Raw genomic sequence first — 22,399 nt, forward strand, 5'->3', positions numbered from 1 at the left:
ACCTGCAAAGAAACCAAATCTATGAAAAATTTCAATCTGGATTTAGGCCTCATCATAGCACTGAGACAGCTTTAGTTAAAATAACAAATGATCTACTTACAGCTGCCGACCCTACTCGTACTTCTCGATCTGAGAGCAGCCTTTGATACAATAGATTATAATGTCCTTTTAGAAAGACTAGAGAACATGGTTGGTGTAACTGGAACTGCTTTATCATGGTTTAAATCGTACTTAACCGATCGCTATCAGTTTGTGAGGATAAATGATATGTCTTCCAGTTATACCAAGGTAAGATATGGAATTCCACAAGGCTCTATATTAGGACCGTTATTATTTACATTATATATGCTCCCACTGGGCAAAGTTATTAGAAAACATGATGTAAATTTTCATTGTTATGCGGATGACACGTAGCTCTTCATATCAGCCAAACCTGATGACAGAGTGAGATTAAAGAAAATTGAGGATTGTGTAAAAGATGTGAAATTGTGGATGTCGCACAACTTCCTCCTATTAAATAGTGAAAAAACAGAAGTTCTCCTACTAGGCCCCAAAGCTGCTAGAAATAAATGATCAGACTTAATGCTAAATCTGGCTGACTTCTCAGTCACACCTGGTTCAGCAGCTAAAAACCTTGGAGTTATTATAGATTCAGATCTAGCATTCGATAAACACATATCTAATGTTACTAGAACAGCTTTTCTACACCTCCGTAACATCGCCAAGCTAAGAAATGCCCTATCACTGCATGACGCAGAAAAATTAGTACATGCCTTCATTACCTCAAGGCTAGATTATTGTAATGCACTACTGTCAGGATGTCCCTGCAGTAACTAAAATAAACTTCAGCTAGTTCAAAATGCTGCAGCCAGGGTCCTTCCTAAAACTAGAAAATTTGACCATATTAGTCCAGTCCTATCAGCACTGCACTGGCTTCCAGTCAAATTCCGCATAGACTATAAAATTCTCCTGTTAACGTATAAAGCCCTACACGGACTCGCTCCTGAGTATTTACAAGACCTCATCTCCTGTTATGAACCACCGCGATTACTTAGATCTCAGGGTGCTGGTTTTTTAGTAGTTCCTAAAATTCAGAGGAGCTCTGCAGGAGGAAGAGCTTTCTCTTATAAAGCTCCTCAACTCTGGAATAATCTCCCCGAATATGTTCAGGACTCAGACACAGTCTCAATCTTTAAGTCTAGACTGAAAACGTACTTGTTTAGTTGAGCTTTTGGTAATTAATGTTTTTTCCTTTAGATAAGGCTGCAGATTCAGGGGTTCATGGGCAGAGGGAATTGTGGGTAAACTGAGATGCTGGTGCTGTTGTTCTCCCACTGCACACGGTCACTCAGGTTTGTGATTGGTGGAGTGGGTGGATGCCAGTGTTTCAGGGAGCCTCCATGTCTATGTTACCTTCTGGCTCTCTGCCTTTAGTTAGGCTGTTTTATTTAGTTCTGCCGGAGTCATTTGCCACACTCTGATAATGTTTTATATTCTCTTTTTTACATAAATCCAGTTAAAACTAATTCCATCTCTCTGCCTTCCTCCGAGTTACTGACTGCCCACCTGTCTGACCCGATACTGATGTTAGACCCTCAGGCTCTCGCATCTCCTGTCCGGCCAGAATGATGGAAGTTTCTGAAGTCAGCTCTTCTCCATCACCCACCACAGATCAGCTGCTCATCGTCCATCTTATTCTCCACTACAGTTTACATCCAAGCCATTAGTGGCACTATTATACTCCTGAATATATAAACCTATGTGGATGTATGAAAGACTTTTTAAAATTAATTTAAAAGCCGTTTGACCAGTGGTAGGATGGTCCCCCCTTAAATGTGATTCTTGGTCCTCCCAAGGTTTCTTCCTCCTCCTGCAGCTCTGAGGGAGTTTTTCCTTGCCTCCGCGCTCACTGGGGGTTCTGTATTCTGTATTTTCTATGTTTAATGTTTTGCCTGATTCTTTGTCCTGTAATCATGTTTCTGTAAAGCTGCTTTGTGCCAACACCTGTTGTAAAAAGCGCTATACAAATAAATTTGATTTGATTTGACAGACAATATTAGAAATATTAAGTGAAATGAATATTAATATTTGCTGAACATGCAGTATGTGTCTTCAGTCCCTTGAAAATAAAACATGATAGTTGTGATGTCAAGGATGTTAAAGGTAACTTTCTTGTAGGAGTGGGATTATCCCAAAATGGCTAGGAATTCTGGGACACATTAAAATAGCTAAATAAATAATGTAGAAATGATTAAATGTTTACATTATTAAATGACATATTCAAAACTTTAATATACACAGTGGGGGTAATTACACTGCTCAACAAATAAAGGGAGCACGTTGTGGTGTGGTAGTGTAGGCTTGAGCAGTTATGGAGTAAAGATTCACCACAAGGATACTGCATGGACACTTCCAGGTAAATTCCAGTGATTTTTCTTTTATTTAATTGTGCAAAAATAGCAAAAAAAATTACATTCACGAAGTTGAAATAATTGAAAAATTATTGCGACTACCCGGTCAGCCTCTGGCAGTCACCAAAATATAAGGCTCAAAAGCAGCCTAAGACTATGGGCTGCAAAAACACACAGCCAATACACAAACTCTACTTCCACAGCAATCTGAAAGGGAAAAGATCCCTTTCACCTTTGAACACAGTCCTTTTAAACCCCAGGCCCCTTCCCTAATTCACTTGGCCCATTCCATTATTGAGGTTCACACAGCAGACGTTCCTTTGATCATTACACCTGACAAAAAACACCCAATAATTATATATACAAAGTATCTAAAATACATATGTGACCATGAGACACTGTTTTACCAGTAAGTATGTTTTAGCTAGCTTATTAATTAACCTTTTTCTTCTTTTACCGGCTTTACCAGTGAGACCTCCAGGTCTGGGAAGATATTTCTCAGAAGAACATTGTCACACCTGGCGCTGTAGGCGCTTCTGTCTCTCCCACAATCAGCTCTACCTGCAATCTGCAGCCTCCGGACTCCATTGCCCAGGATGCACCTCACACTGGAACTACACTCATGATCACATGACACATCACATGCTTCTACCAGGAAGTCGGTCCCCAGAATACTAGGCCTCATGGCCTATAATAGGGGCTCATTTTGCACCTGTGCTCCGCCGAGTATTGATGGTATTTTTCCTCATACAACGTGTTTCTTTTGCCTATTTTTGTATCTCTTGTTTTTTTGACCTTGCTTTGTTCACCGACTCTGATTTTTGCCTGCCCTTTGATATTGCCTGCCTGTGTTTGACCTCTGGACTGTTTCTACTCTGGTATGTTGTATCCCTTCTGCTGTTGTTCGCCCCTGTTGATATATTTCTGTCTGACTATCCCTTTGTCTGCTACTTTATTTAATAAAGTCACGTTTTATCTGCATCAGCGCGTGTCTGAGTCCTGTCCAGCCATGACAAACATCCGCCGCCTCATCAGGAGCAGCCCAGGCGTAGTGGGGAGGTCATACAGGCACGTGGATCCACACACACTACTGAGCCTCATTTTAACTTGTCTAGAGGAATTTCTACTAACGTTGGCTCATTTGATTTTCCACTTTGATTTTGAGTATAATTCCAAATCCAGACCTCCATTAAATTTTTCATTTACATTGATTATTTTATGTTACTTTGTTCTCTACGCATTCCACTATGTAATAAATAAAGTTTTTGAACTGCAATATTTAACATTGAGATCTAGGATGTGTTATTTTAGTGCTACCTTTATTTTTTGAGCAGTGTATTTGGTCTCCTGCTGATTTTGTAAGTTTACAAATACATGAGCAATCTACAATTCTTATGGTAGGTTTATTAAAACAGAGAGAGACAGAATATCAACATAAAATCCAAAACAAATAAAAATATAGCCGCAAGCACAAACTGGCAGAACTACTAGAGCATTTTCCAAGATGAAATGTAATTGCAAATTTGTTCTACATTTAGTTTTGAATTAAACAGCACCACCGGTAGACTGCATAATGTGATTAATAGGTGTTTTTGTACAACTATAGTTTTTTTAGTGCTGTAGCACTTTAGGTAAATCTAGATCCAGGGACTAGTTAAAAAAGGCCAGTTTGAGACAATTAGCAATGATAAATAAATAGTGCATCTTTATAACACAGTTTAATTTACAATTTTCTCTGGATTACTGTACTGAATATGGCAAAACCAAGCAAAATATAATGATACATAATTATTTTTATGCACTCACTAGTGGCCATAATGTTTGAAACTTTGTAGTTTGATAGCTTTACCATTTAACGTTTTATCATGATTGGTGAATGATATGTGTGCCAAATGCCAAGGGCAAGACCAAAGAGCTGTCAAATGACATCAGAGATAAGATTGTGGATCTGCACAAGGCTTGAATGGGCTACAGGACCATGAGCAAGAAGCTTGGATAGAACAAGAACACTGCTGGTGCTATATTTCTGGTTCTGAGAAAGGTGATTGTGAGCCCAGAATTACATAGGTGCTTGTTAATGATCTCAAGGAAGCTGGAGGCACAGTCACTAAGAAAACCATTAGTAAAGCAGTCCGTTGTGGATTGAGATCCAGCAGTGCCACTGCTGAAGAAGGCCCATATACACACCCATCTGAAGTATGCTAATAAAAACCTGAATGATAGAGAGAAGCCTTGGGAGCTTTTTGGCATCAACTCGACTCACCATGTTTGGAGGCAAAGAAATGCTGAATATGACCTCAAGAACACCATGCCTTCTGTCAAGTCAAAAACATTCTGCTTTGGGACTGTTTCTCTGTTAAGTGTACAGGAAGACTTTGCCACATTTGAGGGGTTGATGAACGAGGCCATGTACTATAAAATCTTCAGATTTTAAGTCAGAACACTAAAGATGGATCGTAGATGGGTCTTCCAGCATGACAATGACCAAAAACCTGCGGCCAAGGCAACAAAGAGTGTACACAATATTAAAAAAGTTGTTTTCATATTGACGCAAATACAAAATGACCGGATAAAAGAAAAAATATTTTTAATACGAAACTACATCACACTTTTAATCAATAAAAAATATTCATTTTAACTAAACCTTCACTTTAAAAATATAATTGACACAAACCTGTAGACAGTATGAAAAGTGCACACACCAACTCTGATTTTATCAAACTGGTATAATAATAGAATATTCTATAGAACAGTGTAAAAGTAATACGCTCTTCTGAAGTTCTGAACGCAGCATTACTGCAGCAGCAGCCGCTGCATCTCTTCCTCGCCTGATTGGCGCACACTCCTTCCTGCGTTCTCCTCGTTTTTCCTATGCTCCCGTTCACACAGCATCTCTCCCCGGTTCTGTCCGTCCTCTGGTTTGGGGGAGATGTTTGCATAAGGCCGAGTGCGGTTAGAGCCTTGCGCCTGCTGGAGCTGCTGAAGAGCACTGGGGTCGTCCAGACACTGAACGATGCTCACCTCATGATAACGCTCCTCCGGCTGAGGGCTGTTCTGCATGGCCAGGAACAGGGAAGATTTGGGACGCTCGCATAAGTACTGAAAGAGTGAAAATGGAAAGAAAACCAGTGAGTGTGAGGCAAATATGTATATATATACAGTACCAGTCAAAAGTAGAAACACCTTCACCAATGTTTTTATTTTTTATTACATTGTAAATGAATACATCTAGGAACACAGAAGGAATCATGTAGTAAACTTAAAAGTGCGCATCTTATACAGAGTGCAGCTAACTTGTGGTTTTAGAGACTGGTAACTCTAATGATAACTAGAACTCTTGCTCTTCCTTTTCTGGAGTGGTCCTGTTGAGAGCCAGTTTCATCATAATGTTTTTGATAGTATTTGTGACTGCACTTAGGGATACTTTCAAAGTTCATTTTTTCTTTATCTGGGAGGTATATATAGGACTAGGGGGGGGGGGGGGGGGGGGGCTTCTCGGACATTCTCACAACCCAACGTTACATTAATAAGGACCTGCAACCAGAAGGCCCTTAATGTTTTGAACACACACTTCGTTGCTCTGTTCTTTTTGTAACCATTTATTTGATGTTGAGTGAATATAGCTACCATTTGTTGGAATTTAAAAGCTACCAAATACTATGTTTATTGTATTAAAGTTCTGTACTGTAACTCCATATTTATATGAAATAAATAAGTTTAATGGACAGACCTGACACCTGACACCTACCTATTAACTAAAAGGAGACTAGGTCACCCACACCAGTCATAAGTCACTCTTGGTGTGTTTAGGAGACACCTAAGACCTTTAACTCACTTGAGGGGTCTGAAAAGTCAATAAGTTGGCACCACGGGGTTTCACTCTTACTTTACCTTTTACTTTATGCTGATTTAACACTAAATTTATTTTTCCTAAAAGGCCACACTGTTCCAAAAACGAAGCTGCTGAGGTGCACTGGCTGTTGGCTGCATGCAGAATAGACTGCTATGGGATATAGGATATGGTGTTCATCCTCATTCCTCAGGGTCAGAGACAAAGCTGAGCCGGACAAAGTGAGCTGAGACGATCTGTGTCGAGTTACACTCACAAACTGAGCTCTGTATTTCTAAATAAATACCAGTTTGGTAGCCAAACAATATATACGTATATTTATATATATATATATATATATATATATATATATATATATATATATATATATATATATATATATATATATATATATATTTATATATATATATATTAACTAAGTAAATTTGGAGTAAATATGTACTAGATTTGGAAAGCCTAAATCAGGGTAAAGAGTTGCAAGAGTTTATTATACTTTTTAGATAATATTTTACTATTGTTGTTATTATTAAGTTGGCTTGGAAAAGCCAACTTACTGTTCTTCGTAATCTTATTCTTATTATTAAGTTGGCTTGGAAAAGCCAACTTACTGTTCTTCGTAATCTTATTCTTATTATTATTATTCTATTCGCAAAATTTAATCACTATCTCCTCCTAGGGCTTTTGACGTAGAACCACGAAATTTTGCAGTATCGTAGGACCTATACCCGAATAGGTTGCTTGTGCTTTTTTAAGCGATACATCGTACGGTTTTCGTAAAAACTTCGTAAACGTACGCTTTTTTTTCCCATAGGAAATGAATGGGGGACAACTTTGAACGACTGTGTAGGTAACAATTTTTGACATACAAAGATAAAAATCGGACGGTCTATAGAACTTACCGTGTTCTTTCCGAAAATTTAAACGTTTTGACGATATGTCGTACGGTTTTCGTACAAATGTCGTACGAAGTTTTCCCATAGAAATGAATGGGGGGCCCAGAGTTCTAACTCACACACGAGCAGCTCTGCGCACGGAACCCCTTCTCTCCCCTGCTCCTCCAGTACTGTGAGTGTATGGAGGAGCTGCTGTATGGAGCAGCTATCAGTCAAAAGTTTGGACACCCCGGCACCCCAGCCAGGGCTTAGCAACCACCTAATAACTGCTTAGCAACCACCTTAGCAACCACCTGGAAAACATTAGCAACTGCCTAGCAACCACTTAGCAACACCTTAGCAACCACCTGGAAAACGTTAGCAACTGCCTAGCAACCAGTTAGCAACCACTTAGCAACCACTAGGAAAACGTTAGCAACTGCCTAGCAACCACTTAGCAACCACTTTAGAAATGATAGCAACTGCCTAGCAACCACTCAGCAACACCTTAACAACCACTAGGACAACGTTAGCAACTGCCTAGCAACCACTTAGCAACCACCTTAGAATCGATAGCAACTGCCTAGCAAGCACTTAGCAACACCTTAACAACCACTAGGAAAATGTTAGCAACTGCCTAGCAACCACTTTAGAAATGATAGCAACAGCCTAGCAACCACTTAGCAACACCTTAGCAACCACTAGGAAAACGTTAGCAACTGCCTAGCAACCACTTAGCAACCACTTTAGAAATTAAAGCAACTGCCTAGCAACCAGTTAGCAACCACTTAGCAACCACTAGGAAAACGTTAGCAACTGCCTAGCAACCACTTAGCAACCACCTTAGAATCGATAGCAACTGCCTAGCAAGCACTTAGCAACACCTTAACAACCACTAGGAAAATGTTAGCAACTGCCTAGCAACCACTTTAGAAATGATAGCAACAGCCTAGCAACCACTTAGCAACACCTTAGCAACCACTAGGAAAACGTTAGCAACTGCCTAGCAACCACTTAGCAACCACTTTAGAAATTAAAGCAACTGCCTAGCAACCAGTTAGCAACCACTTAGCAACCACTTGGAAAACGTTAGCAACTGCCTAGCAACCACTTAGCAACTGCCTAGCAACCACCTGGAAAACGTTAGCAACTGCCTAGCAACCACTTAGCAACCACCTGGAAAACGTTAGCAACTGCCTAGCAACCACTTAGCAACTGCCTAGCAACCACTTGGAAAACGTTAGCAACTGCCTAGCAACCACTTAGCAACTGCCTAGCAACCACCTGGAATACGTTAGCAACTGCCTAGCAACCACTTAGCAACCACCTGGAAAACGTTAGCAACTGCCTAGCAACCACTTAGCAACCACCTGGAAAACGTTAGCAACTGCCTAGCAACCACTTAGCAACTGCCTAGCAACCACCTGGAATACGTTAGCAACTGCCTAGCAACCACTTAGCAACCACCTGGAAAACGTTAGCAACTGCCTAGCAACAACTTAGCAACTGCCTAGCAACCACCTGGAAAACGTTAGCAACTGCCTAGCAACCACTTAGCAACCACCTGGAAAACGTTAGCAACTGCCTAGCAACCACTTAGCAACTGCCTAGCAACCACTTGGAAAACGTTAGCAACTGCCTAGCAACCACTTAGCAACTGCCTAGCAACCACCTGGAAAACGTTAGCAACTGCCTAGCAACCACTTAGCAACTGCCTAGCAACCACCTGGAATATGTTAGCAACTACCTATCAACCACTTAGCAACCACCTGGAAAATGTTAGCAACTGCCTAGCAACCACTTAGCAACTGCCTAGCAACCACCTGGAAAACGTTAGCAACTGCCTAGCAACCACTTAGCAACTGCCTAGCAACCACCTGGAATATGTTAGCAACTACCTATCAACCACTTAGCAACCACCTGGAAAATGTTAGCAACTGCCTAGCAACCACTTAGCAACACCTTAGCAACCACCTGGAAAACGTTAGCAACTGCCTAACAACCACTTAGCAACCACTTTAGAAATTATAGCAACTGCCTAGCAACCAGTTAGCAACACCTTAGCAACCACCTGGAAAACGTTAGAAACAGCCTAGCAACAGCTTAGCAACCACTTTAGAAACGATAGCAACTGCCTAGCAACCACTTAGCAACACCTTAGCAACCACTAGGAAAACGTTAGCAACTGCCTAGCAACCACTTAGCAACCACTTTAGAAATTATAGCAACTGCCTAGCAACCAGTTAGCAACAACTTAGCAACCACCTGGAAAACGTTAGCAACTGCCTAGCAACCACTTAGCAACACCTTAGCAACCACCTGGAAAACGTTAGCAACTGCCTAGCAACCACTTAGCAACCACTTTAGAAATTATAGCAACTGCCTAGCAACCAGTTAGCAACACCTTAGCAACCACCAGGAAAACGTTAGAAACAGCCTAGCAACAGCTTAGCAACCACTTTAGAAACGATAGCAACTGCCTAGCAACCACTTAGCAACACCTTAGCAACCACTAGGAAAACGTAAGCAACTGTTTAGCAACCATGTGTAATACATTAGCAAATAACTATCAACCACTGAGCAACAGCTTAGCAACCACCTGTAAGACGTTAGCAACTGCCTAGCAACCACTTTCAAGATTTTAGCATTTATCCAAATGTTTTTAGATTTCAGGGTTTAACCAAACATTTTTAGTTTTCAGCGTTTAACCACACATTTTTAGATTTCAACGTTTAACCAAACGTTTTTAGATTTCCGTGTTTTTGGCATTTAGCGTTTAGCAACCATTTTAACTTTTTAACGTTATTAGCGTTCTTTTCCAAGCCAACTTAAAGTTCGTTCACGAACTTTACCTTTTCTAGTTATTAAGTTGGCTTGGAAAAGCCAACTTCTTGTTCTTCGTAATCTTCTTATTATTATTATTATTATTATTATTATTATTATTCCGCGCTCAAAATTTAATCACTATCTCCTCCTAGGGCTTTTGACGTAGAACCACGAAACTTTGCAGTATCGTAGTACCTATACCCGAATAGGTTGCTTGTGCTTTTTTAAGCGATACATCGTACGGTTTTCGTAAAAACTTCGTAAACGTACGCTTTTTTTTCCCATAGGAAATGAATGGGGGACAACTTTGAACGTTTGTGTAGGTAACAATTTTTGACATACAAAGACAAAAATCGGACGGTTTATAGAACTTACCGCGTTCTTTCCGAAAATTTTAACATTTTGACGATACGTCGTACGGTTTTCGTACAAATGTCGTACGAAGTTTTCCCATAGAAATGAATGGGGGGCCCAGAGTTCTAACTCACACACGAGCAGCTCTGCGCACGGAACCCCTTCTCTCCCCTGCTCCTCCAGTACTGTGAGTGTATGGAGGAGCTGCTGTATGGAGCAGCTATCAGTCAAAAGTTTGGACACCCCGGCACCCCAGCCAGGGCTTAGCAACCACCTAATAACTGCTTAGCAACCACCTTAGCAACCACCTGGAAAACGTTAGCAACTGCCTAGCAACCACTTAGCAACACCTTAGCAACCACCTGGAAAACGTTAGCAACTGCCTAGCAACCACTGAGCAACCACCTGGAAAACGTTAGCAACTGCCTAGCAACCACTTAGCAACTGCCTAGCAACCACCTAGAATACGTTAGCAACTGCCTAGCAACCACTTAGCAACCACCTGGAAAACGTTAGCAACTGCCTAGCTACAACTTAGCAACTGCCTAGCAACCACCTGGAAAATGTTAGCAACTGCCTAGCAACCACTTACCAACCACCTGGAAAACGTTAGCAACTGCCTAGCAACCACTTAGCAACTGCCTAGCAACCACTTGGAAAACGTTAGCAACTGCCTAGCAACCACTTAGCAACTGCCTAGCAACCACCTGGAAAACGTTAGCAACTGCCTAGCAACCACTTAGCAACCACCTGGAAAACGTTAGCAACTGCCTAGCAACCACTTAGCAACTGCCTAGCAACCACTTGGAAAACGTTAGCAACTGCCTAGCAACCACTTAGCAACTGCCTAGCAACCACCTGGAATACGTTAGCAACTGCCTAGCAACCACTTAGCAACCACCTGGAAAACGTTAGCAACTGCCTAGCAACCACTTAGCAACTGCCTAGCAACCACTTGGAAAACGTTAGCAACTGCCTAGCAACCACTTAGCAACTGCCTAGCAACCACCTGGAAAACGTTAGCAACTGCCTAGCAACCACTTAGCAACCACCTGGAAAACGTTAGCAACTGCCTAGCAACAACTTAGCAACTGCCTAGCAACCACCTGGAAAACGTTAGCAACTGCCTAGCAACCACTTAGCAACCACCTGGAAAACGTTAGCAACTGCCTAGCAACCACTTAGCAACTGCCTAGCAACCACTTGGAAAACATTAGCAACTGCCTAGCAACCACTTAGCAACTGCCTAGCAACCACCTGGAAAACGTTAGCAACTGCCTAGCAACCACTTAGCAACCACCTGGAAAACGTTAGCAACTGCCTAGCAACCACTTAGCAGCTGCCTAGCAACCACCTGGAATATGTTAGCAACTACCTAGCAACCACTTAGCAACCACCTGGAAAATGTTAGCAACTGCCTAGCAACCACTTAGCAACTGCCTAGCAACCACTTGGAAAACGTTAGCAACTGCCTAGCAACCACTTAGCAACTGCCTAGCAACCACCTGGAAAACGTTAGCAACTGCCTAGCAACCACTTAGCAACCACCTGGAAAACGTTAGCAACTGCCTAGCAACCACTTAGCAACCACTTTAGAAACGAAAGCAACTGCCTAGCAACCACTTAGCAACACCTTAACAACCATTGGGAAAACGTTAGCAACTGCCTAGCAACCACTTTAGAAATTATAGCAACTGCCTAGCAACCACTTAGCAACACCTTAACAACCACTAGGAAAACGATAGCAACTGCCTAGCAACCACTTAGCAACCACTTTAGAAATGATAGCAACTGCCTAGCAACCACTTAGCAACACCTTAACAACCACTAGGAAAATGATAGCAACTGCCTAGCAACCACTTAGCAACCACTTTAGAAATGATAGCAACAACCTAGCAACACCCTAGCAACCACCTAGCAACACCTTAGCAACCACCTGTTATATGTTAGCAATTGCCTAGCAACCAGTTAGCAACAGCTTAGCAACCACCTGGAAAACATTAGCAATTGCCTAGCAACAGCTTAGTAACCTTTTCAGAAATGATAGCAACCGCCTAGCAACACATTAGCAATCAAAAGTTTAACCAAAAGTTTTACGATTTCAGCATTTAAACAAGCGTTTTTAGATTTCAGCGTTTAACCAAACGTTTTTAGATGTCAGCGTTTAATCAAACGTTTTTAGATTTCAGCGTGTAACCAAATGTTTTTAGATTTCATCGTTTAACCAAACGTTTTTAGATTTCAGCGTTTAATCAAACATTTTTAGATTTCAGCGTTTAACCAAATGTTTTTAGATTTCAGCGTTTAACCAAATGTTTTTAGATGTCAGCGTTTTTAGCATTTAGCGTTAACAGCATATCAATGACTCTTCACACTCTTCAGACAGAAACAGCTTAGCAACCATTTTAACTTTTTAACGTTATTAGCGTTCTTTTCCAAGCCAACTTAAAGTTCGTTCACGAACTTTACCTTTTCTAGTTAAGTTGGCTTGGAAAAGCCAACTTATTGTTCTTCGTAATCTTATTATTATTATTATTATTATTATTCCGCGCTCAAAATTTAATCACTATCTCCTCCTAGGGCTTTTGACGTAGAACCACGAAATTTTGCAGTATCGTAGGACCGATACCCGAATAGGTTGCTTGTGCTTTTTTAAGCGATACATCGTACGGTTTTCGTAAAAACTTCGTAAACGTACGCTTTTTTTTCCCATAGGAAATGAATGGGGGACAACTTTGAACATCTGTGTAGGTAACAATTTTTGACATACAAAGACAAAAATCGGACGGTCTATAGAACTTACCGTGTTCTTTCCGAAAATTTTAACGTTTTGACGATATGTTGTACGGTTTTCGTACAAATGTCGTACGAAGTTTTCCCATAGAAATGAATGGGGGGCCCAGAGTTCTAACTCACACACGAGCAGCTCTGCGCACGGAACCCCTTCTCTCCCCTGCTCCTCCAGTACTGTGAGTGTATGGAGGAGCTGCTGTATGGAGCAGCTATCAGTCAAAAGTTTGGACACCCCGGCACCCCAGCCAGGGCTTAGCAACCACCTAATAACTGCTTAGCAACCACCTTAACAACCACCTGGAAAACGTTAGCAACTGCCTAGCAACCACTTAGCAACACCTTAGCAACCACCTGGAAAACGTTAGCAACTGCCTAGCAACCAGTTAGCAACCACTTAGCAACCACTAGGAAAACGTTAGCAACTGCCTAGCAACCACTTAGCAACCACTTTAGAAATGATAGCAACTGCCTAGCAACCAGTTAGCAACCACTTAGCAACCACCTGGAAAACGTTAGCAAATGCCTAGCAACCACTTAGCAACCACTTTAGAAATGATAGCAACTGCCTAGCAACCACTCAGCAACACCTTAACAACCAATAGGAAAACGTTAGCAACTGCCTAGCAACCACTTAGCAACCATCTGGAAAACGTTAGCAACTGCCTAGCAACCACTTAGCAACTGCCTAGCAACCACTTGGAAAACGTTAGCAACTGCCTAGCAACCACTTAGCAACTGCCTAGCAACCACCTGGAAAACGTTAGCAACTGCCTAGCAACCACTTAGCAACCACCTGGAAAACGTTAGCAACTGCCTAGCAACCACTTAGCAACTGCCTAGCAACCACCTGGAAAACGTTAGCAACTGCCTAGCAACCACTTAGCAACCACCTGGAAAACGTTAGCAACTGCCTAGCAACCACTTAGCAGCTGCCTAGCAACCACCTGGAATATGTTAGCAACTACCTAGCAACCACTTAGCAACCACCTGGAAAATGTTAGCAACTGCCTAGCAACCACTTAGCAACCACCTGGAAAACGTGAGCAACTGCCTAGCAACCACTTAGCAACCACTTTAGAAACGAAAGCAACTGCCTAGCAACCACTTAGCAACACCTTAACAACCATTGGGAAAACGTTAGCAACTGCCTAGCAACCACTTTAGAAACGAAAGCAACTGCCTAGCAACCACTTAGCAACACCTTAACAACCATTGGGAAAACGTTAGCAACTGCCTAGCAACCACTTTAGAAATGATAGCAACTGCCTAGCAACCACTTAGCAACACCTTAACAACCACTAGGAAACCGATAGCAACTGCCTAGCAACCACTTAGCAACCACTTTAGAAATGATAGCAACTGCCTAGCAACCATTTAGCAACACCTTAACAACCACTAGGAAAACAATAGCAACTGCCTAGCAACCACTTAGCAACCACTTTAGAAATGATAGCAACAACCTAGCAACACCCTAGCAACCACCTAGCAACACCTTAGCAACCACCTGTTATATGTTAGCAATTGCCTAGCAACCAGTTAGCAACAGCTTAGCAACCACCTGGAAAACATTAGCAATTGCCTAGCAACAGCTTAGCAACCTTTTCAGAAATGATAGCAACCGCCTAGCAACACATTAGCAATCAAAATTTAACCAAAAGTTTTACGATTTCAGCATTTAAACAAGAGTTTTTAGATTTCAGCGTTTAACCAAACGTTTTTAGATGTCAGCGTTTAATCAAACGTTTTTAGATTTCAGCGTTTAACCAAATGTTTTTAGATTTCAGCGTTTAACCAAATGTTTTTAGATGTCAGCGTTTTTAGCATTTAGCGTTAACAGCATATCAATGACTCTTCACACTCTTCAGACGGAAAAAGCTTAGCAACCATTTTAACTTTTTAACGTTATTAGCGTTCTTTTCCAAGCCAACTTAAAGTTCGTTCACGAACTTTACCTTTTCTAGTTATTATTATTATTCCGCGCTCAAAATTTAATCACTATCTCCTCCTAGGGCTTTTGACGTAGAACCACGAAACTTTGCAGTATCGTAGTACCTATACCCGAATAGGTTGCTTGTGCTTTTTTAAGCGATACATCGTACGGTTTTCGTAAAAACTTCGTAAACGTACGCTTTTTTTTCCCATAGGAAATGAATGGGGGACAACTTTGAACGTTTGTGTAGGTAACAATTTTTGACATACAAAGACAAAAATCGGACGGTCTATAGAACTTACCGCGTTCTTTACGAAAATTTTAACGTTTCGACGATACGTCGTACGGTTTTCGTACAAATGTCGTACGAAATTTTCCCATAGAAATGAATGGGGGGCCCAGAGTTCCATCTCACACACGAGCAGCTCTGCGCACGGAACCCCTTCTCTCCCCTGCTCCTCCAGTACTGTGAGTGTATGGAGGAGCTGCTGTATGGAGCAGCTATCAGTCAAAAGTTTGGACACCCCGGCACCCCAGCCAGGGCTTAGCAACCACCTAATAACTGCTTAGCAACCACCTTAGCAACCACCTGGAAAACGTTAGCAACTGCCTAGCAACCACTTAGCAACACCTTAGCAACCACCTGGAAAACGTTAGCAACTGCCTAGCAACCACTGAGCAACCACCTGGAAAACGTTAGCAACTGCCTAGCAACCACTTAGCAACTGCCTAGCAACCACTGAGCAACCACCTGGAAAACGTTAGCAACTGCCTAGCAACCACTTAGCAACTGCCTAGCAACCACCTGGAATACGTTAGCAACTGCCTAGCAACCACTTAGCAACCACCTGGAAAACGTTAGCAACTGCCTAGCAACAACTTAGCAACTGCCTAGCAACCACCTGGAAAATGTTAGCAACTGCCTAGCAACCACTTAGCAACCACCTGGAAAACGTTAGCAACTGCCTAGCAACCACTTAGCAACTGCCTAGCAACCACTTGGAAAACGTTAGCAACTGCCTAGCAACCACTTAGCAACTGCCTAGCAACCACCTGGAAAACGTTAGCAACTGCCTAGCAACCACTTAGCAACCACCTGGAAAACATTAGCAACTGCCTAGCAACCACTTAGCAACTGCCTAGCAACCACTTGGAAAACGTTAGCAACTGCCTAGCAACCACTTAGCAACTGCCTAGCAACCACCTGGAATACGTTAGCAACTGCCTAGCAACCACTTAGCAACCACCTGGAAAACGTTAGCAACTGCCTAGCAACCACTGAGCAACCATCTGGAAAACGTTAGCAACTGCCTAGCAACCACTTAGCAACTGCCTAGCAACCACCTGGAATACGTTAGCAACTGCCTAGCAACCACTTAGCAACCACCTGGAAAACGTTAGCAACTGCCTAGCAACAACTTAGCAACTGCCTAGCAACCACCTGGAAAACGTTAGCAACTGCCTAGCAACCACTTAGCAACCACCTGGAAAACATTAGCAACTGCCTAGCAACCACTTAGCAACTGCCTAGCAACCACTTGGAAAACGTTAGCAACTGCCTAGCAACCACTTAGCAACTGCCTAGCAACCACCTGGAAAACGTTAGCAACTGCCTAGCAACCACTTAGCAACCACCTGGAAAACGTTAGCAACTGCCTAGCAACCACTTAGCAGCTGCCTAGCAACCACCTGGAATATGTTAGCAACTACCTAGCAACCACTTAGCAACCACCTGGAAAATGTTAGCAACTGCCTAGCAACCACTTAGCAACTGCCTAGCAACCACTTGGAAAACGTTAGCAACTGCCTAGCAACCACTTAGCAACTGCCTAGCAACCACTTGGAAAACGTTAGCAACTGCCTAGCAACCACTTAGCAACTGCCTAGCAACCACCTGGAAAACGTTAGCAACTGCCTAGCAACCACTTAGCAACCACCTGGAAAACGTTAGCAACTGCCTAGCAACCACTTAGCAACCACTTTAGAAACGAAAGCAACTGCCTAGCAACCACTTAGCAACACCTTAACAACCATTGGGAAAACGTTAGCAACTGCCTAGCAACCACTTTAGAAATGATAGCAACTGCCTAGCAACCACTTAGCAACACCTTAACAACCACTAGGAAAACGATAGCAACTGCCTAGCAACCACTTAGCAACCACTTTAGAAATGATAGCAACTGCCTAGCAACCACTTAGCAACACCTTAACAACCACTAGGAAAACGATAGCAACTGCCTAGCAACCACTTAGCAACCACTTTAAAAATGATAGCAGCAACCTAGCAACACCCTAGCAACCACCTGGCAACACCTTAGCAACCACCTGTTATATGTTAGCAATTGCCTAGCAACCAGTTAGCAACAGCTTAGCAACCACCTGGAAAACATTAGCAATTGCCTAGCAACAGCTTAGCAACCTTTTCAGAAATGATAGCAACCGCCTAGCAACACAATAGCAATCAAAAGTTTAACCAAAAGTTTTACGATTTCAGCATTTAAACAAGCGTTTTTAGATTTCAGCGTTTAACCAAACGTTTTTAGATGTCAGCGTTTAATCAAACGTTTTTAGATTTCAGCGTTTAACCAAATGTTTTTAGATTTCATCGTTTAACCAAACGATTTTAGATTTCAGCGTTTAATCAAACATTTTTAGATTTCAGCGTTTAACCAAATATTTTAGATTTCAGCGTTTAACCAAATGTTTTTAGATGTCAGCGTTTTTAGCATTTAGCGTTAACAGCATATCAATGACTCTTCACACTCTTCAGACAGAAAAAGCTTAGCAACCATTTTAACTTTTTAACGTTATTAGCGTTCTTTTCCAAGCCAACTTAAAGTTCGTTCACGAACTTTACCTTTTCTAGTTATTATTATTATTCTATTCGCAAAATTTAATCACTATCTCCTCCTAGGGCTTTTGACGTAGAACCACGAAATTTTGCAGTATCGTAGGACCTATACCCGAATAGGTTGCTTGTGCTTTTTTAAGCGATACATCGTACGGTTTTCGTAAAAACTTCGTAAACGTACGCATTTTTTTCCCATAGGAATGAATGGGGCCAAATTTTAAACGTCCGTAACCGCCACAATTTTTGAGATACGAACACCAAATTCGGCGAGGTTATAGATCTTATCGAGATCTTTAAATTAATAGGAGGTTGCGAAGTGATACGACGTACGGTTTCCGTACAATTGTCGTACGAAGTTTTCCCATAGAAATGAATGGGGGGCCCAGAGTTCCATCTCACACACGATTAGCTCTGCGCACGGAACCCCTTCTCTCCCCTGCTCCTCCAGTACTGTGAGTGTATGGAGGAGCTGCTGTATGGAGCAGCTATCAGTCAAAAGTTTGGACACCCCGGCACCCCAGCCAGGGCTTAGCAACCACCTATTAACTGCTTAGCAACCACCTGGAAAACGTTAGCAACTGCCTAGCAACCACTTAGCAACACCTTAGCAACCACCTGGAAAACGTTAGCAACTGCCTAGCAACCACTTAGCAACAACTTAGCAACCACTTTAGAAATTATAGCAACTGCCTAGCAACCAGTTAGCAACCACTTAGCAAACACCTGGAAAACGTTAGCAACTGCCTAGCAACCACTTAGCAACACCTTAACAACCACTAGGAAAACGTTAGCAACCACTTAGCAACCACCTTAGAAACGATAGCAACTGCCTAGCAACCACTTTAGAAATGATAGCAACAGCCTAGCAACCACTTACCAACACCTTAGCAACCATTAGGAAAACGTTAGCAACTGCCTAGCAACCACTTAGCAACCACTTTAGAAATGATAGCAACTGCCTAACAACCACCTAGCAACACCTTAGCAACCACCCCAGATACCATAGCAACACCTTAGCAACCACCTAGCAACACCTTAGCAACCACCTAGCAACCACCTAGCAACACCTTAGCAACCACCCCGGATACCATAGCAACACCTTAGCAACCACCTAGCAACACCGTAGCAACCACCCCAGATACCATAGCAACACCTTAGCAACCGCATAGCAACACCTTAGCAACCACCTAGCAACATCTTAGCAACCACCCCGGATACCATAGCAACACCTTAGCAACCACATAGCAACATCTTAGCAACCACCCCGGATACCATAGCAACACCTTAGCAACCACCTAGCAACCACCTAGAAACACCTTAGCAACCACCCCAGATACCATAGCAACACCTTAGCAACCACCTAGCAACATCTTAGCAACCACCCCGGATACCATAGCAACACCTTAGCAACCACCTAGCAACCACCTAGAAATACCATAGAAACACCTTAGCAACCACCTAGCAACATCTTAGCAACCACCCCGGATACCATAGCAACACCTTAGCAACCACCTAGCAACACCCTAGCAACCACCTAGCGACACCTTAGCAACCACCCCGGATACCATAGCAACACCCTCGCAACCACGTAGCAACATCTTAGCAACCACCCCAGATACCATAGCAACACCTTAGCAACAACCTAGCAACACCCTAGCAACCACCTAGCAACACCTTAGCAACTACCTGGTATATGTTACCAATTGCCTAGCAACCAGTTAGCAATAGCTTAGCAACCACCTGGAAAACATTAGCAACTGCCTAGCAATAGCTTAGCAACCTTTTCAGAAATGATAGCAACTGCCTAGCAACACATTAGCAATCAAAAGTTTAACCAAAAGTTTTACGATTTCAGCATTTAAACAAGCGTTTTTAGATTTCAGCGTTTAACCAAACATTTTTAGATTTCAGCGTTTAACCAAACGTTTTTAGATTTCAGCGTTTAATCAAACGTTTTTAGATTTCAGCGTTTAACCAAACGTTTTTAGATTTCAGCGTTTAATCAAACGTTTTTAGATTTCAGCGTTTAACCAAATGTTTTTAGATTTCAGCGTTTAACCAAACGTTTTTAGATTTCAGCGTTTAATCAAACGTTTTTAGATTTCAGCGTTTAACCAAATGTTTTTAGATTTCAGCGTTTAACCAAATGTTTTTAGATTTCAGCGTTTTTAGCATTTAGCGTTTAGCCAAAAGTTAACAGCATGTCAATAACTCTTCACACTCTTCAGACGGAAAAAGCTTAGCAACCATTTTAACTTTTTAACGTTATTAGCGTTCTTTTCCAAGCCAACTTAAAGTTCGTTCACGAACTTTACCTTTTCTAGTTATTATTATTATTATTATTATTAGGGGGCCTTGACTCTTTAAAGTTGTAAACAGGTGGGCCGTAAGGTAGAGAAGGTTGAGAACCCCTGCTATAATATATATGCTATTTTCTGCAAAAAAAAAAATAATCTTAGAAATAATAATAGAAATTTAAATAAAATAGAAATGTATAATGTATAATATAATAAAACGTAATGAAATGCTGTTTTTTATGGCAGGATCTCTTTGGGTGTATAGTAAGTAACCCTCTCTGACAGCCTAAGGAATGTTGTGTCGTCACATTTATATAAAACACAGTTGAGCAGTTGGGCACAGAAAACTGCTAGACAAACACAACAGATATCACAATAGAGAATACTGATGTCAGCAAAAAAATGATTGATATCATTTCCATATAATATATGATACCTTTACATTTACTTAAATTAAAGAAATTAGTTGCCTGATGTTTACTTATAATTTGAGATAATTAAACTTAAAACATAATGTCATTTTGCCTAAACTGTAAGTTTGTTTGTTATATGTTATTTTTGTTATATTAGTTGTTTTGCACAATAATTTACACTTTAAATGTTATTTTCAGATGAATAAAATGGATTTGCATTTAGTCTTCCTTATGATATCATTTAACTAAAATACAGACTTTGATTACCCCTAGAAAATTAGACGAAGAAAATGCTATAGAGTGCACAGCATAGAACACAGCCAACACAGAGTTAGCAGCTGAGCTAGGTTTTACAGCCAACAACATCAATGCCAAGTAGTTAATCATCGTATATGACCTACGAGTTTATCTAAGATAGCCTGGGCGTGACTACACACTGATGGTGGGAGATGAAGCCATTATGCAAACAGATTGTGCCAAAAACAAATGGACAGAAGCGGTCAGTGGTGACAGATTAAACTTATTGTATTGTTTGTTTAAAATTAGCATGAATCTGTAACACTGATCTGGTCTTCAAACGCTACTGGCTCAATCAGGTGTTGCATCTGATCTAGAGAAGTTAAAGATTTATTTAAAGCTGATTATTATTATATCACTTTTAATGAAGAAAGATATCAAGATGCACAGTAAGACTTTCTCTGTGCAAGAGGAATGTCCAGCTGGCGTGGTTGTCTAAGTTTATCTAGATGTCCATTTATAGGGATTAGAGTTGGCATGGTTGTGCAAGGTTATGTAGATTTCTATTTAAAGGTGTTATAGCTGGTGTGGTTGTCTAAGGTTATCTAGAAACTTTCCAAAAAGTTGAATGAAGGTGGCATCACTAGGGCAATCCAAAGACTATGCCACTCAGGAGCTCTGTAACAAGAGCAAGAGCCTTACACTGCGTACTGTTCCATGTCAGAAATTTTGGGAAATTCTTGAACGCCCCTACTGGTTAGATTTCCTACTGAGTCTCATCAACCCTGACATCAGAATCCAAGATGGCCGCCCCGCAGGTCAACAGTAGTAAAGCAGTATTAGAATGTATTATCCATTTTTTTAGTGTCTCATTAAATCAATCCTACACATAGTACTGTACTACTTCTGAAGAAGATAACATGATTTTTTAAATGGTAAAAGTACCACTACTGTGACTAACAGTGCTAACCCTGCTAGCTCATTACTAAATAGAACGCGCAATATAACAGAAACATAACTCTAAAATCTCATCTAAACCTTTTAGTCGATTTTAGTTGTATTCTGTTGTCTAATACAGTGCATTCGCCTTGTGCCTTATACCAATGTATAACAGCATGACCACGATCAGGACAACAGCTTCCTAAAGAGCGTGCCACAGCGGCTCTGAAACAAACACGTTCGAATGGACAATTTACACACACACACACACACACACACACACACACACACATAGAGTGAAACACAAACCTGCTTAAAGTGTTCAGGCAGTTTGGCTTCCGGGTGCAGAAATCTGAAGCCTTTGTAGGAGAACCAGCAAGCAAAGAATACCAGGACCACAGAAACCAAAACGACAACGAAGCTGCCCAGCAACACCACCAATATCAGCCACAGCTCAACATCATCTACACACAGAACCAGACAAAACATTTAGAGATAATATTCATACAAAATAATACAAAATACACAGAACATTTTTAATACTACTGATTAATAGTAATACTAATTAATAATGTAGTAATAAGAGAAGAAACAAGGTTACAGTATATAATGCAGGCCCCAGGGCA

The 22,399-nt window shown here is 41.4% G+C and overlaps 1 protein-coding gene and 1 long non-coding RNA gene across 2 annotated transcripts in view; both read right to left on the bottom strand.

The window, feature by feature from the left end:
- Positions 1-4,981: 4,981 nt before the first annotated feature.
- The window catches only part of LOC103045513 (interleukin-10 receptor subunit beta), a 28,905-nt gene continuing 11,487 nt past the window's right edge, over positions 4,982-22,399 (bottom strand). The window contains exons 6-7 of the mRNA XM_049485393.1: positions 22,083-22,237; positions 4,982-5,510 (exon numbers count right to left, since the gene is read on the bottom strand). Of these exons, the coding sequence (XP_049341350.1) occupies positions 5,205-5,510; positions 22,083-22,237 (461 nt within the window). The 3' untranslated portion in view covers positions 4,982-5,204. The remainder of the gene's footprint in view (positions 5,511-22,082; positions 22,238-22,399) is intronic.
- Positions 19,038-19,462, bottom strand: LOC125805055 (uncharacterized). Its single transcript, XR_007441336.1, has 3 exons — positions 19,388-19,462; positions 19,171-19,235; positions 19,038-19,116 (listed from the first exon to the last, which is right to left on the bottom strand). It is a non-coding gene; the product is annotated as an uncharacterized LOC125805055 (long non-coding RNA).

This window comes from Astyanax mexicanus, chromosome 11 (genome assembly GCF_023375975.1).
Source record: "Astyanax mexicanus isolate ESR-SI-001 chromosome 11, AstMex3_surface, whole genome shotgun sequence".
NCBI classification, from domain to species: Eukaryota; Metazoa; Chordata; class Actinopteri; order Characiformes; family Acestrorhamphidae; genus Astyanax; species Astyanax mexicanus.